Genomic DNA, 17315 nt, shown 5'->3' on the forward strand with positions numbered 1-17315 from the left:
AAACCTAATTACGTAGTGCATAATTTACCTTTGGTGTTTTTCCTTCCGCATGGGTTCCTACTACAATAACTGGGGTTCGGGTGTCACTAAAGCTGTCGATAGATTTCAACCAGAACTTGTAGTAATCTGTAAGAAACCGTTAAATATATTCATATACCGGTACTTATTCTGTAAAGACCACCTGTAAATTTAAACATGAAATAGCACACACATTTCAATAACCTTTATATTTCCATGATGTAAATCTGCTTCCAGATCTTTCATCCAATTCATTTTTATCATCAAAGTTTTTTGACATATCCACAACTAAGATGTAAAATGTTTTAGGGCTCAAATAGATTTGGTGAAATGCGTAGTAATCGCCTTGTCCAGCAAAATCCAGAAATGTAATTCGCGGTTTCCCTGGTTTTTCTTTTACAAGATGTGTAATAGCATCGACGATTTCTTTCACCACGTTCTCTTTGTCTTCCTCTTTCGTGTCAACGTGTTCATTCTTTTTAACATTTCCACCAGTCCCAGCTTCGTTATCTTGTATATCAACAGTTGTACTCTCTTGACGTTGATCCATGGAATGTACAACTGAATTATCATCTTTCTTTCTTCTAAATGATGCTTCTGCGTCCCTGCAATTGTCGATACTTCTCATAAGGGTCGTGTTTTCTTCACTATCATTTATTTCATCGTCTGCGGTATTTCTCGTGCGTTGATAACGGCATATATCGTCCTCCACATGCCCTGTAACGTCTTTCTCAGAAAATACAATGTTTGGCATTTCAGGTGTTTCTTTCCTTTTATGAGAGGCACCTGTAATTAGATCACATCTACATTCAATAAAGTTTGGTGTTCTTGCATTGTTGATAAAAGGTGAAGGTGAACGAACAATGAGATAAATTATTCTTCCTCAGAGTGCGAGGGAAAATGATATGATATCAATTTTCTGAAGGTAGTTGGTTTTACTCAATGACGTGCTGCATTGTCTTATCCACTGTCGTTCTCCACTTAGTTCTTACTGGACCCTTTTAATATGATTTATCCCAACACGAAATTCGACCAAAACATTAGATGTGCAAAATCCACATATATTACCACAATGAAGGGCACTGGATACAAATCAATGAAAGAAATGATATACATGTACATGTAATTTGACTACCTGTAAAGTACATCTGCAAAATGCTACAACATATTAATCAATTCCGTATATCCTACAAAGAATACAAAATTAATAGAAGACCAAATATTGACCCCTTGACACATCATTAGTGGGATCCAATGCCTATAAAATCACATTAGTAGACTAATCAGTAGTAAAAATCAGTATGTAAAGACGGCATGATTATGGGAATGAAACATATATCATCCACCATTAGACCAATATGTTTCCACAAATATGTACATATATTTAGTTTCTATTCAATGTTATGAAAACAAATACAACCACTGATCATTATAAATCCCCCTTCCTATCTTGAGCCTCATCTCATGCCCTAAATGCATTACAATGTGTAAAAAGGCTCTTTATTTTCTATTTAAACATACATTAAGTTATTAGTTAAAATTAATATAAGGATTAACCTTAAAGATTTACAGTATTACTGTTCTGGTCCCACACTAAGACTTCAGTCTCTGCTCCAGGGATCATGGCATTTAAACTTTTGGCGGACTTCATGGTCTATCTAAATATCCATTAAGTTTACATCCAATTCAAGCAAAAGAAAAGGAGATTTTCAACAGTGAATATTCAATAATACATGATTAATTATGTATTGATCTAGGGTTTGAACCCTTGCCCTGGGTTCAAAGAAAGTTTGGCAGACGAATCCCCGAGCTTCCTACATATGTAGTTTTTTGATAGAGTCATTATAGCCTTGTATAATTATGCATTCAGATGCCCTTTTAGATGTGCGAACCTAGGAACGAATTCTGAAAATTAGTCAAATTTTGGTAATTTTTCCCCTCCCTCTTATGACCCTGATGTGCAAGTCTTAAAATTTACAAATTACATTCCTCTTACTCAAAATATGTTCTATACTAATTTTTTGAAAAGTTATCAAGAAATAATATTGCGACTAAAAATATTGGTCATATTTACCTCTCTAAATGTAACATTCTTGCATGATTGAAAGTTCAAATTGTAAGGCCGTTCTCTATATATTAATTTTCATCATGGATTACTCTGTTTACCTCATCAAGATATAGGAATAACGGTGGGTGGTAATGGTCAATAGGAGATGTGTACTTCTCCTAGGCAACTGGTCGCATTTCTGGTGTGTCCAGGGGTCCGTGTTTATTCTCGTCTTAATTTTGTATTCTTTATAGAAATTATGAAATTGAATACTCTTCCTTGTCTTCACTTTTAATGTCAATTTCCATATGTTGCTCTTACAAATGAGAGTGTAAATCCCCAACGTTGTGAGGATGTTTCAAAAAGGAAATCAGTATGTATTAAAGAAAATCATGGTTCTATTTCTAACATGGAGTCTCCTTAATATTCCAGAAATCGGAAGAATAATTGAATGTAGGTTTCGATATCATTACTTCCGCATCTACATGTAACCTTTTTATTCAATTGGTACACTTGTTCAGTGTACATTCCCATGGAGCATGAAGTGATTGTGCAATTTCTTTATTTCTATGATATATAAATCCTCAAGGATTTTAGATACATCAATCCTCATTCCATATCAAAACAGAAGGTAATTAATAATCATACTTACGTTGTATAGTCTCCTCCAGCACTTCGAAGATATTAACATGGACATCTATCCCCTGCGTTCTTTCTATGTTCTTAATCTCTTTATATGGTTTGTCTTGAAGTCTCGATAAAAGAGTTGATTTTCCTGCTCCACCACAGCCAAGTATGATGCATCTAGCATGGTAAACCGTCACATACTCCTTGCTTAGATAACGCCTTAGATCAGCTTTATCTATTACTGTTCTTCCTACAATATTTCCACAAAAATCCAAACTATGGCTAGTATATATTCTAATTTGTGTATCTAATATCTACGAGAATCAAAAATGTTCAGCATTTTCAATTCATCTATGTTTCAACAGACAATCATATTTGTTAAAATATATTGCATTATCTCTTTCGAAAAAAAAAATAAAACCTAAATGGAAGGTCCTTTGGGTGAGACAGAAAAACCAAGGTCCTGTTTCACAGCAGGTGTGGCACGATAAACATCCCTCCCTACTCAAATACCGTAAGCGCCGAGCATAGGCCTAACTTTTGCAGCCCTTCACCGGCAATTATCCGAAATCGAAATCATTGTGCTACGAACGGCCTAACAATCGTTATCAAACGCGTCAGACAACATTTGACTCAATGATCTATAAAACATTAAACACGGTCGAGGTAGTTCAGTGGATAGAGCGTTCGCTTTGTAAGTGGTAAGTCATGAGTTTGAGCCCCGCTTGTGCCATGGCCGCGTTAAACCTAATACGTAAAAGATAGGTAGTGATTGCCCCTTCACTAAACGCACGACATTTAGAAGTGAGAATCACGAATCGTCGGATATGACACGGAGGTTTCGTGTCAAGGCAGGCGCTGGCACGTTAAAGAACCAGCATTGCTATTAATCCTGCGCCGTAAGCATGTGTCTAAATTTGTGGTACTTCACCTACAACTGGTGATGTCTCAATGTGAGTGAAAACGTCTTGACTGGACGTAAGACAAACAAACAATAAAACATTAACCAGTCCGTTGAATGAAGATGTACAAACTTTTAAATCCTTTCTTCTTTTTTCGTTTAAGATACAAGAGGAGGATCAGAACGACGAGAGCAATGCAGGAAATTAATGACGCTGTGACGATGATTATCGCAACGTTGAAATCATTTACTTTCTTGTGTATCTTTGTTGTAACATTGACATTTTTCTCCGTAACAGTTTCTGTCGTAATTGGTAGTCTGCAATAGAGAATTATAGTTAGGATCCCTGAGGTGGTATATATATATACCAGCTTGCGTTAAATTTTTAACTTTGTGTACTGTTTATTCTATTTCTTTTAATATATATATATATATATATATATATATATATATATATATATATATTATACTATAATAATAATACTAATAATAATAATATATATATATATATATATATATATATATATATATATATATATATATATATATGATACGTACCCCTTCGGACAATCTCTCTCAGCCACAAAACAATGAAAGGCAGTATTGATAGTCAAACAAGCGGGATCTGAAAACAAATGTCTTTCTTACAATTTTTGTAAACCTTTGCAATTGTTGAAGAAGCAGTTTTAAAACTATCAAAGCAATTAAGTTTCAGATCTGTAATTCTCTAAGAAAATATTGTTATAGACAGTAGATAGTCAGTGAAATATACTACGGTTATAGACAGTAGATAGTAGATTCGTACACCTTTTAAAACAGTATATTGTATATGAAATTATATCTGTACAATTTATTTGTTAAATATTTTGCATGAAATCATCCAAGTTCGGTTTACAAAGTACTGCTTACAATAGGTTTAAATACTGAATTAAATTCAAAATGTTCCTTGGAGTGGAATCTATCTTCGTCAAATGCACTGTTTTTATACTTCAAAATTGAAAAGCGAGTGACTGGAGACGGGAGCCAGACTAGGTATTTATTATCGGCCACTAAAATTAATTCAAACAATATTTTATGGTGTATCAGCAGGCATTGTCTATATAAGCCTTCTTCATAATGATGATATATTGTGCTTTTAAAAAGACGGCTGTGATTTACCGAGGACCTATATTATGAAATAATAAACTTAATTATCAGTGGCGGATTTAGAGGGGGCGCAGTCGGCGCCCCCCCCCCCCCTAAATTTTTTTTCAAATATAAGGTCAATCGTGGTATCATGTTTCGGAAAATGTACTAAACGATAAAAGATGCAATAATTTCTTCCACTCCCGGAGAAATAAATGATAAAATCCTTTAATTTCTTGAATTACTTTATTGGGAGAACCTAATTTTTTCCAAAAAAAAAACAACAAAAAAACCCCTTAAAATTTGGGTCATTTTATTAATTTCACCTTATTAAAATGATAGAAAATAGTACAAATGACTTAATAGGAGAAATATTTCAAGCCCCATAAAATCTGTAAAATCCAGGAGCTTCCGGGGGCTTAGCCCCCTGGACCCACTGCCTCATAAAGTGGTGCCCCCCGTAACCATAATTCCTGGATCCGCCCCTAATTGTATATATTGAAATCCATCATCGTTATCTTATTATTCCATTAAACTGAATTATTGTACCTACATATATTGAATCACGATTTTGCTAAATGACAATAACAATTTTTGGTACACAGAATCAGTTAATTCGTATTATTCATTTTCGCATTAAAAGAGACACTTTTAAGTTTTTAAGCAAGTAATCAGAGTTTGTAGTATTTATTTTCTCTTTGTTAAACGCCTTATCTGTTGTTGTCTATTGATACGTTGCGTTCTAAAAAAAAAAAAAAAAAAACATTAGAAATAAATGAATTATAACGACCGAGGTATAGATGCTTCGATACAAAGCCTGAAGTTTCGAAAAGGTTTGCCATACATAGTGCTGATAGTTAACATGAAATGCTTACTCCTAGGCACATGATCCCACTTCCGATACTTCCAGAGGTCCACATATGCCTACTTTTAAATTCATAAACATTGTGGTATCTATGTGATTGATCATTGTTATACCCCTATAAAACAGTTCCTATATAACTCCTTACGAAAAAAAGTTCAACATTTCGACTGTTCAGGAAACTGTTGAACCGGGAACTGTTAAACTCGACTGTTAAAAAAGACTGTTGACCGATGACGTCATATGGCGCTAACTTGAGTTATCTTTTCGTGTCGTTTGGATAAAGAGAAATGGCGAATGCACATTTTGCGACAGTTGCTGAAAGGAAGATGAAATTTCAAATTTGGAACAGCAAGAATAAAAAAACAATTTGTTCATCTTTTTTTTTTTTTTTTTTTTTAGAATCAATTGTATTAAAATGAAGTTTAGGCCTAAAAGCTTTAATACGCAAGTCACGGGATTCTTGGTCTACTGATTTGTTTACGTAATGGTGATATTCACCGATTTGACTGATGATGAAATACAGAATTTATTAGATAAAAAGCAGAACAGAAACACGAAAAATATGATTATGAATTAGGATATTGGGTATGTTTTCTTTAAACTAGTGGACTCGAAGATAAATGTACGCAATCACACTGTCCCATTCAAAGTCGACAAACCATGTGGATATAGTAAAACAACCTAACTAATGAAGGTGTATAACAAAACAGTTATTGACTGGGTCCTCGGACAACAGCTGTTTTGTTGGACCCTCGAACAGACCTGTTGCCCTCAGCCTACGGCTTCGGGCAACAGATCCGTTCTTGGGTCTAACAAAACAGTTGTTGTCCTCGAGCCCAGTCAATAACTGTATACTGATCGTTCAATTTTTCATTTTACATGTTTTTCATAGTTACCTAGCAGTTACGGTCGAATATGAAGCTTGCGTCAAAAATGTGTTCAAGTTGTGAACGCGATCTCTAACAAACTGAGTACTCAAACACGTGTTACATGTAAGTATGCTAAACTATGCCTTTAATTAAGATTAAAGAATGTTTAAGGAATACTGTTTGTGTTTATTTTAACTTAAAAGTGTACACATTTTCTCTCTCGCTAGTATACATTTTGAATTAATTATTTGTGTTTAATATAAATTAAGGCAGATTACATATCTCGTATTGGATGCCATGAATAGATATAAATATGAATACACTGTAAAAAATGTGCTTAGATTTTAAACACATAAAAGACGCGTTTAGCACTAAACGTGTTTAGATAAGTGTTTAATTCGTAAAGGCATTTACACGTTTAAGCTACTTTTACATTGCGCGCCGTTTTCTCGCCGTAAAGATAAGAGACAAAGGAAACGATCAGATCAGACTGTGCTCATGGTGGACCAGTGTTGACGATCTAGGCAAGTGTTTTTTCTGGAGGTAAAAAGTGAGGTAGTAGTGAAGTGTTTAGCTGTTAAACGCTTATGTGTTTAGAATCTGAACACTTCCATTTATGTGTTTAGACATATTTAATTTCTAAGCACACAAGTGTTTAATTTCTAAACACTTTCTCATACGTGTTTAGAAATTTAACATGTTTAGGATTTAAACATATAAAAAAAATGTGACAACAAAGTGTTTAGAAAAGTGTTTGAACTCTAAACACATTTTTTACAGTGTAGGGTTCGCATTGACTGGGCACCTAACTAACATGGATACTATACGTGAACACACAGTCATTTGAAGCTGTGAGTTTTTAGTTTACATGGGGATTTAATGCATGCTTGAAGCTATGGTTAGACACAGGTATAGTGTGAAAACATGTTAGGACTTTTTTGTATTAAATATTCTAGACGGAGATGCAAGAATACAACGATAAAACATCAACATTTACTTAGCACTGATTTTTCTGCACCGTTAATCGAAAGTTTTCATTAGGGTGGATATTTAGCTGTCTGGTTTGTCCCAACGTTTTCCCAGAGTTGTAAAGATCTGCAACTAAACAGACCCATGTTAAATGTACGCGAAATATCAAGCAGATATTTAAAGTATTGACTTTTGTCGAATACGTTCATCACTAAACACTTTGTCGAAATATTGGTTTTATTGAAAAATGTCATGTTGTTGTATGAAATGTTTTTAAATTAGAAAAAAAACACCTCATGAATTATGTAGCTATCATTAAACGTATGTCCAGGATAAAATATTTGCCATTGAAATCATAAGTACTAAAGTCGGATGAATCAAGATGATATACACAAGTACAATATGAACCTCTTTGAAATACATTAGGATCTTCAGAACTGTGAACCACGAAAACGTATCTGGAAGAATTGGCAATATTCAGTTTTGTTTCACAACTATTTTTCTTATTTTAACACGCAGGTTAAGGACGAGAACTTCTATGAGATTGATTGACATTGTTCAGAGTTAAAAGTACACGTAGCCATTTCTAAACAACTTGACCGTATTTACTTTTTGATAAGGATTGTAAATGGAATATACATTGCAATGTCGGAAAAGGAAATCTATGTCTAAATCATACATTTAAAAGTAGGTAATGACAGTTGCTATCCATGTCGAAATAGATTCTAAACAAAGTGAGAAAATTTTACCTATTTATTAGGGCTGCAACGGGTACCTGCAATAACCGAAAACCGCGGGTCCATTTTTCCGTATTTCGGTTCGGGTTTGGTTTTTAAAATAGAATCATTATTAGAAATCCGTGTAAACGAAATGTCGTCAAACTCCTCAAAGGTGGCTGTATTTTGATCAATTGTTAAATGATGGCATTGTGGACAAAACTGTAAATAATGACAGTATATTTAAGAGATGTCAGACGCATTGAAAATATCCTACAGGATCAACATTGTCAATGACAAAACATTGAAAACATGGATGGAAATGAGTAGAAGTGACAATGCTGTTTCTAGTATCATGGGTGTCGAGTCTAAACCTCAGTCCACGTTACCGAGTAATTATTGTGACAAAATACAATAAGAGTTTTTGAGTTTAACTGTATTTTAGATTTTTAAAATAGTTATATAGACCTGAACCGAAATACCCGAACCCGAAGTAAAAAATTTAGAACCGACCCGACCCTAAAAAATATTTGGAACCGTGACAGCCCTACTATTTATCTACGCAACAATTGGTCCAGACTTTCCTAATACGAACAGATACAATGCCCCCCCCCCTCTCTCTCTCTCTCTCTCTCTCTCTCTCTCTCTCTCTCTCTCTCTCTCTCTCTGTGAACAAATATACGAATAACAAATTGTAATAGACGGATTTTTTTACCTCCACGAAACGCTTGTTTTACGAAGTATGAGTCACAATGGAAACTGACTTGAAAGTCACATACTCATTCACCATAAATTTATATTTCATGTACATGGAATTTCGAAATTTGATTTCATTGCACGTACTTACTGGTATAAATTTCATTATCATAGTATGGCTTGTCTGGACAGCCATAGAGGAATGTGTTTGAACATCTATAATGATTCAGATCACCAGTGCCTTCAAGTCTAACACAGTTGTCTGAAAGATAATATAGAAGTGCTTAATACGTTTTATAATCACTTTGATGTTCATGATATCACACTTTGTACTGTTCACTTGGTGATAAATTATGTTTTCAGTTGTTTCTATTTTAAATCATGTACACATGTATTTCTGAATTTTAATTTTACTTTATATCAATGAAATACGTCTCTTCGCACCTGGTCCGTAAAGCGATACTCTTGGATGGTCCGTGCAAAATTCTATCAGATTGGAAAGTGCATTATCAGGGGCACATAAATATCTTGAAGTCCCAGAGCAGTTCATCCTATCTGAGGCTCTCTGAAATGTCGTTGCATTCGTGGGACATTCGCTAACAGAGTAGACATTAAAACGATAAGAATATCCCTACAACAAAAACAACGAACAGAGTAAGGATATGTATGTGAAGACATTATGCTTAAATATATCAAATATCATTACCGACCGCTATGAGTAAGAAAATATAACAAACAATGATTTATCTCATAAGTTTTTAAAAGAATACCAAATTAAAAGGAGAGCTACGGAAGCCTATTTAGGACCTTTCAAAAATATATTTCTGATTTAAAATAACGAATTTCAGAATTCGTTATTTCGATTTTAATTCGTTATTTCAAACATAAATTCGTTATAACGAATTTGTAAACTTCGTAATAACGGATTTCAGAATTTGAAATAACGAATTCAATTTGAAATAACGAATTACGAAATTTGTTATATCAAATTGCATAATTCGTTACAACAATTTTTTAAAACTTGTACTGATGAAAAGGTGAAGATTACGAGCAGTCATCAATCTCATAACTCCTATAAAGAATACAAAATTTAAGAGTTGGGCAAACACGGACCCGTAAATATACCAGAGGTGGGATCAGGTGCCTGATCTTGCGACATCTTCATCCAACTACATTTTATTAACTACTCGTTTTAACAAATTGTATTAATTTGTTTCAATGAATCAAAGCCCGATTTAATGAATTGAAAAATCTATAATTTCAAATTATTTAATATATTCTTACTAATTCTGCGATTCGTTATCACGAATTATTCACTAATTTGATATTAACGATTTTATAAATCGTTATATCGAATTTGACAATTTGATATAACCATTTCTAAAATTTGCGTTTTCTAATTTAATTCATTAATATAAGTTTTGAAATTTCTTATAACAAATTCGTTATAACAAATTAAATCCGTCATAACGAATTTAAAAGTTTGAAATAACAAATTAAACCTGTAATAACGAATTCTGGAATTCGTTATTTCAAATTCAAAAATAGTTTTTGATCGGTCCTAACTGGGCTTCCGTAGAGAACAAACATGGACCTCTGGACACACCAGAGGTGATTAGGTACCCAAGATGAGTGAGCACCCTGTTGACCGATCACACCCATTGTGAGCAATATATCTTGATCAGGTAAAGAGAGCAAATCTTAGTGAAAAGGTATGTAAAGAATGACCTAACAATGGATATGAAACACTGATAGCTTGTATTTGCAAATTATATAATTTTAACTATACGACTGGCACAGAGGGAAGGACATGTGAGATGATGGATTCCCCCTTTGTTTTAGAAGTTTAGATATACATTGAAATATTTGAATCTTGATAGGCATTAAACAACTCACATGGGTTTTTGCTGAAAGCAATACTAAAATCAATGCATATGTCACTCCCATGACGCCAATCAAAGAGCATTTCCTGCTGTTACCAAATTGACTGGATTTGGCCATTCTTGAATAACAAGAAGAAAAAAACAAGAGGTAGACAATAATCTCGAAAAAGGAATAATGTAATATGAAAAGTAAAAAATGTCTGAAAAGAACTCAGGACAAAAACCAGTAATCTTGGCTTTTTACATTGTAACTTGATTACAGTTAAAAACCAAGATTTTGGAGTAAAATACACATGTACATAATATCTAGCATTCAGGCAATTCCTTATCAAATTAAATAAAAGGTACATTACGACTGAAAACTCTTCAGCTACATTGAGACTCGTAAACTGATGGAGATCCACATCTTTATGAAAAGTTTCGGTCAGGTAATTATCGGGTACCTGTAAAGTGCGAAACGAAATCGAAACGAAACGAAATATACCGAAACGAAACGAAATCTACCGAAACGAAACGAAACCTACCGAAACGAAACGAAACCTACCGAAACGAAACGAAACAGATTGTATAATCGAACTCTTTTAATTATAATAATTAAAAATGGTACCTCAGGCCCCTGTTAAAATTTACACATATAAATAAAATTCGCCTCCCCTTTGATATAGGTTTTCGGCTTGACTGATACAAAGTTTTAAAAGTTGGAAAAGGGGAGGGGTAAGCACAAAGCACATAAATACCATGTGCAATTAGCTTCGGATCCATAAATTTCAGAACGGGAGGTTACAGTCACAGGTCAGAGGTCTGACGAAACACACTAAACGAGGGATGGGGTCGTCGGCGTTGGATCCGCTTTTGGGCATAAATACATGTTTCAGTATTTTTGTTCTAAAGACAAATATATGTATATATGTGGATATTGTGTATTTGTATGTAGTATATCAAACGGTGGATTCTGAATATGTCCTCCCGTTCTCTTTGTGATTTCTGCTTAAAATTCCCTTGTTCATAAGCCTTTTCAGTTTACAAAATGCCGACCTCCTCCTAATATTATTGCATTAAAAAAAATCCGTTTTCCGTCCCGTTTTCAATTCCCCGTCTTAGCAACACCCCAAATGTCAATCTCTCACCAGAGGGCGTATTACGCTACGCTACAACGATAACTCTGGGTAGAGATTGCCCAAATGTATAGAGTTTTTCCATTATTGAAAGTACTCGCACCTCAGCAGTTAGAGATAAAATAAGAGGTTAAGATATCTTCCTGCTTTCAATTTTCTCAGACACCATCTTCTTCAAACAATGTATCTATGCCCAAAGGCGGATCCAACGTCGGCGACCCCACCCCTCGTATAGTGTGTTTCCCCAGATCTCTGAGACTGTAACCCTCGGTTCTGAAATTTATGGATCCGAAACTAATTGTACATGTCATTTAATCAACTACGGATATGTACTTTGTGCTTACTCCCCCCCCCCCTTTCCAACTTTTAAAACTTTGTAACAGTCAAGCCGAAAGCCTACATCAAAGGGGAGGCGAATATTATTTATATGTTGTAATTTTCACAGGGGCCTAAGATACCATTTTTAATTATTATAATTAAAAGAGTTTGGTTATTCAATCTGTTTCGTTTCGTTTTGGTAGGTTTCGTTTCGTTTCGGTGGGTTTCGTTTCGTTTCGGTAGGTTTCGTTTCGTTTCGGTAGATTTCGTTTCGTTTCGGTAGATTTCGTTTCGTTTCGTTTCGATTTCGTTTCGCACTTTACAGGTACCCGGTAATTATCTTGAGAATTAATAATAGATATACTTTTGCATATTTATTCTGTCAGATTTATTGCGAATTAAATACTTTTTGCAATATACATAATCTGCATTCTTTTGAAAGCATTCATTTTAGGTTTTCACCCTATGCATATTCAATATCTGAATAAAGATTTTGAAAAAAGTGGTTAGCTAGCTATTAATGAAGACAGCATCGTTCATTCCACCAGACTCAAATGACTGTCGTATTTATCGGGGAATTTAATGGGCATATTGTTTTTAGAGCAGTTCTCTCTTTATAAAATACAACACCTTCTTTAGTACTTTAACAAAGAAAATATTCGTATTTGGTGATATTTAAAGCAAAGGCAATTGTCCGAATATATGTACGTGTATTAAAGAAATTCATATTTTAACGCCTTCGCTAAAATAAGCTTGACCTCTGATTTGCATATTTCTTTTATCAAAGATTCATATTGTGGTAGGCCTAACTCAATATGATAATTATGATTTCAAACACTCGGCATTGAAGTTTTTGCGATTCATGTGATAATACATTTTGCCTTTTTTAAACATCACATTTCGAAAGTTTCATAATGCATATTAGAATTATATCACGTTACTAGGTACTCACCATATCCTCTTTGATAAAAAAAAGAAAAAAAGAAGTGCATTGCTATTAGACATTTATTTACACTAACAACGCATAATTTGACCTTGAGATGATGTTTTTTAAGCAACTGCGTTCTAGATTTACAAACCGAAAGTGCCCTCGGAGTTTAATTTACTGAATGAATAAACAAGTAAATAGAAGTAAATATTAACAGATTCAAAACTGAAATAAAATCAATGTCATATACATATGACTGTAAAATCATACCATACCTTGTAACTAATAAAAGAAGGCGCCATACCCAATGTTCAAGATTTGTGCATCTTGATATCGTTTAAATGTCACATTCTTTCGGCTCGTCAAACTTAGTGATATTGGAGATTTTAAATGCGACACGTCTATAAATGTATTAACCAGGTGCAGCTATTATGAGAAAGAAAGACATATTTGAAAGACCCAACTACTGAAAAAGTTTTCCTTCAAGCTTAGCAAGTCTATAGTTGTCTAATTGTACAATGTGTAATCAATTAACATTTCAAGATCTATATATGTTTAAAAAGATGAATTAAAAACAACCGATTAGGAAACATTTGTTGCTAACAGTATAAATTACACTTGTACTAGCAGTGTACAGTCATGAAGGGTATTCCGAATAACTTTTATCAACATTTAGACGTCAAACTATGTACTTTAAAAGTTTGGTAATTGCAGGTTTTATAAATATATGTAAATAGATCTACAATACAACGGTAGTGTACCTTTATTAAAGCCCTCCTGACTGGTGTTATATTTAGAACAATTCTAGTGTATTGTGGATCACTTCTAGACATTTTGAATCACCACGTAAACAGGTACAAAACGGCCAGATAACAACAGTTAAAGAGAGGAATTAGTTGGTATTAAAATCCACCTATGACGTCATTCTTTTGTTCGAACACTCCATTATTTTTCATTAGGAATGGAGTGTTCGGAAAGTAGGTCAACCTTTATACAAGTAGATATAAATGCATGCAACAAAAGAATGAAAATCGTAAGACATGATTAAAATGCACAAAGTTTAGTTTTTATTAAGGTGGATTTTAAGTGGGTAAATGTACTCGTATCACTCCATTCCTTAAAAGCAATGGAGCGATACTCTTACATTAACTCTTACTTATTTACCAACAGTCTCCCAAAGTAAGATAATTATCTGCTTAGTGCATGTTCTTGATTATTGTACAGTCTATGACTTCCCGTACAACACTGAGGCGGAGTGGTGGATCATACAGGAAAAACACTCAGTAGCAAGTAAACGTACCAAACAATTCACGGTTACGGGAATTAGTTGACTGTGAAATGTATACCTCCCAATATGATTAAACTAAATGAAAAAAGTTCTTTAAGGAATGAATTTATTATCTTTTTGTTGGATGGAGGAATTCCACGAAAAGAAAAAGACGGAAAACTGCATCAATGTGCGTAGCGCATGATGCAAAAGTTCTCCTTCTTTTTTTTTCTTTCGTGGAATTCCTCCATCCAACAAAAACATAATAAATTAATTCCTTATCATTTAATATTTTAAAACATTGAGTTTATATGATGAAACATTATTTGATTTGAGTTGAATTAACGAGGTATTCTTGGATTACATTCTATGTCGTTACGAGATGGGCGTAGTAATTTGTGAATGCACAACTTAAAAAAAAACTAAATCCGTTAGGCCTAATGGCGATTTCCACGAACTGTTATTTTCTGTTGAGCAAACGGGTTTCTTGTGGACTGAAAAATGCAGTTTTAAAAGGATGAGTTAGAGATAAGTCCTGTTGAGAGAAAATTGCAGGAATTTTGTTGAGTGGAACTGGAATTAAGTGCAAAGTTCCATGTCGATACTAACGGAAAGCGTGGGACACGTGCATAATCAAGATGAGGGATGCCAAGTAGGGTTCTCTTGAGGGTTGTCACGGCTTCCAGGTGGATAAGTGAGTGTTACAGAGGTTTTTCGAGTTTTATCAGTGAATTCCTAAGGTGTCACAGCTGTTGTAACGTCGTACGGAAGCCTCGTTTGGGTGCCCACTCATAAACATATTTAGTTCGAAATATCTGACGTTTTCCTGGGTTTTTTATGATTTTGATATTTACCGTGCCTGGCAGGATTGTGGAAGAACATATTATGCCGGAGTTTGAAACCAGGGCTACGATATTGCAATATCTCTGAGGCAGTGTGCGGTGTATCTGGTATTTGGGTTTGTGATATGAAGGAAGTTGTCGCAAGGTGCAAACTGGACAATTGTCATCCCCGGTTGAATTACAGGCACCTGAAGTATGGATATCCCCCCCCCCGTGCTTTTTTTCATAATTTTTTTTTTGGTGGCAATAATTTCTCTGAAATGTATGAATTCCCAGTTTATCTCATCCCTCTTTCGATTCATACAATCGTTTCACGCTTTTTGTAGGCTTTAGAGATTGGCCCTCTACCGGTATAATAAAATACACAACGTAAGAAACAAAACTTTGTAAACAAACAGGGGGTCCCCGTTTCGAGGCACATTTTCCAAGTAATTACAGCGGTACCTAAGGAATTTTGGCGAGCGGCAGGTCGGGGAGATGTCATACTACAAGTCTCTTCAACTCAAAACCCATCTCATCTCTTTTATTTGACACAATCTTGCGTGCATTGATCGGACAGGGCTTCATCTCTTCCTCTGGGAGCCAAAAAGGAGGTCACAGAGTACGAATTTGTTGTACGCGCCATGTGATTGGTTCGCAAAGACATTGCTTAGTCTCGGGATCATCCGAAGGGTCTCGGGATTATTCGCGGACCAATCACACGACACGTTATAAATTCGTACTCTGTGACCTCCTTTTTGGCTGCGAGTGGAAGAGATGAAGCCCTGTCCGATCAATGCACGCAAGATTGTGTCAAATAAAAGAGATGGGATGGGTTTCGAGTTGAAAAGACTTGTAGTATGACATCTCCCCGACCTGCCGCTCGCCAAAATTCCTTAGTTAACGCTGTAATTACTTGGAAAATGTGCCTCGAAACGGGGACCCCCTGTTTGTTTACAAATTTTTGTTTCTTACTTTGTGTATCTTTTTATACCGGTAGAAGGCCAATCTCTAAAGTTTACAAAAAGCGTGAAACGATTATATGAATCGAAAGAGGAATGAGATAGACTGGGAATTCATACATTTCAGAGAAATTATTGGCACCAAAAAAAAAAAATTATGAAAGAAGGGGGGGGGGGGGTAGTAATATCCATACTTCAGGTGCCTGTGGTTGAATACATTTAACTCTCAGCCCGGAATTGCAGAAGCCCCATCTCTCTAAATTTATATCAATAAGCCGTTGCATGATTGAACAGATTGATATATATCCCCCCTGTGGCAGACGCAGACGTGTGTTGTTATATGGGGGGGGGGGGGTGTCCTCAAATAGCCATGTTTATTTCATTTTGCATAATCAATCATTATCTATATTTCATAGTTGTGTGTTTTTGTTTAATAAATTTATATAGATCGATAGAATTGTTAAGTTTTTCTTCTCAGGATTCCCTAATCTATATATAAATACGAAGCATCCAGAGGAATCCCCAACACTCCAATAGAAAGTAGTTCCGGCCATTTTTTTTTTCGTTGGATACAATATTCCAATAATTTTTCAACCAATGAAAAAGCGTGTAACATGTAAAATTAAATGATATATGAATGCAACAAGTATATGTACACATGTAGCTATGTCATTCTTACAAAAACAATACATGATCATCAGACAATTCTTCAATGATTAAACAAGTATGTGATGGAAATAAAGTATCATCCATGTAGCATGAAGACAACATAATACCAGAGCATTGAGGTACATGACCTTTATACATATCATTATCCATAGTACCAATACCAACAAGGTCTATCATTTTAATGGACTTTCTATCTATCAACATCCATAACATTTTAAGGTGTAGTCTATTTCCTGTGACATTTCTGGCAAATATTTTTTCATTGCTTTCTCCTTAGATTTAGCCTCTCTTACTTTTATCTTGTAAGATTGTTTTGTCGAATTATAATTATTCGCGCATTTTTAAAAACTTAACACGAAATTGTGTCCATACTCAGTTTTCCATCCAGTTGAAAATGTGTTTTCCATCATTTCGAAATAAGGATCTGACAAGTCAACATAATCATTTGATAAGTCGACATCATTATAGAACAAATCAACATTGATATCTAACAAGTCGAAATCATTATGAAAAAGTGAA

At 34.5% G+C, this 17315-nt stretch overlaps 1 protein-coding gene across 4 annotated transcripts in view; it reads right to left on the reverse strand.

Moving 5' to 3' along the window:
- Positions 1–17315, reverse strand: part of LOC125655662 (ankyrin-1-like) — a 44634-nt gene that overhangs the window by 9194 nt on the left and 18125 nt on the right. For 2 of the 4 annotated variants that reach the window (XM_048886040.2, XM_048886038.2), the window contains exons 1-9: positions 13353–13500; positions 10730–10835; positions 9278–9464; positions 8985–9095; positions 4152–4218; positions 3727–3911; positions 2718–2942; positions 223–804; positions 29–126 (exon numbers count right to left, since the gene is read on the reverse strand). In XM_048886040.2, the coding sequence (XP_048741997.2) occupies positions 29–126; positions 223–804; positions 2718–2942; positions 3727–3911; positions 4152–4218; positions 8985–9095; positions 9278–9464; positions 10730–10834 (1560 nt within the window). In that variant the 5' untranslated portion in view covers position 10835; positions 13353–13500. Of the gene's footprint in view, positions 1–28; positions 127–222; positions 805–2717; positions 2943–3726; positions 3912–4151; positions 4219–8984; positions 9096–9277; positions 9465–10729; positions 10836–13352; positions 13501–17315 lie in introns of those variants that run through there. The other 2 variants (XM_056143407.1, XM_048886039.2) reach the window with 2 other exon arrangements.

This window comes from Ostrea edulis, chromosome 7 (assembly GCF_947568905.1).
Source record: "Ostrea edulis chromosome 7, xbOstEdul1.1, whole genome shotgun sequence".
NCBI classification, from domain to species: Eukaryota; Metazoa; Mollusca; class Bivalvia; order Ostreida; family Ostreidae; genus Ostrea; species Ostrea edulis.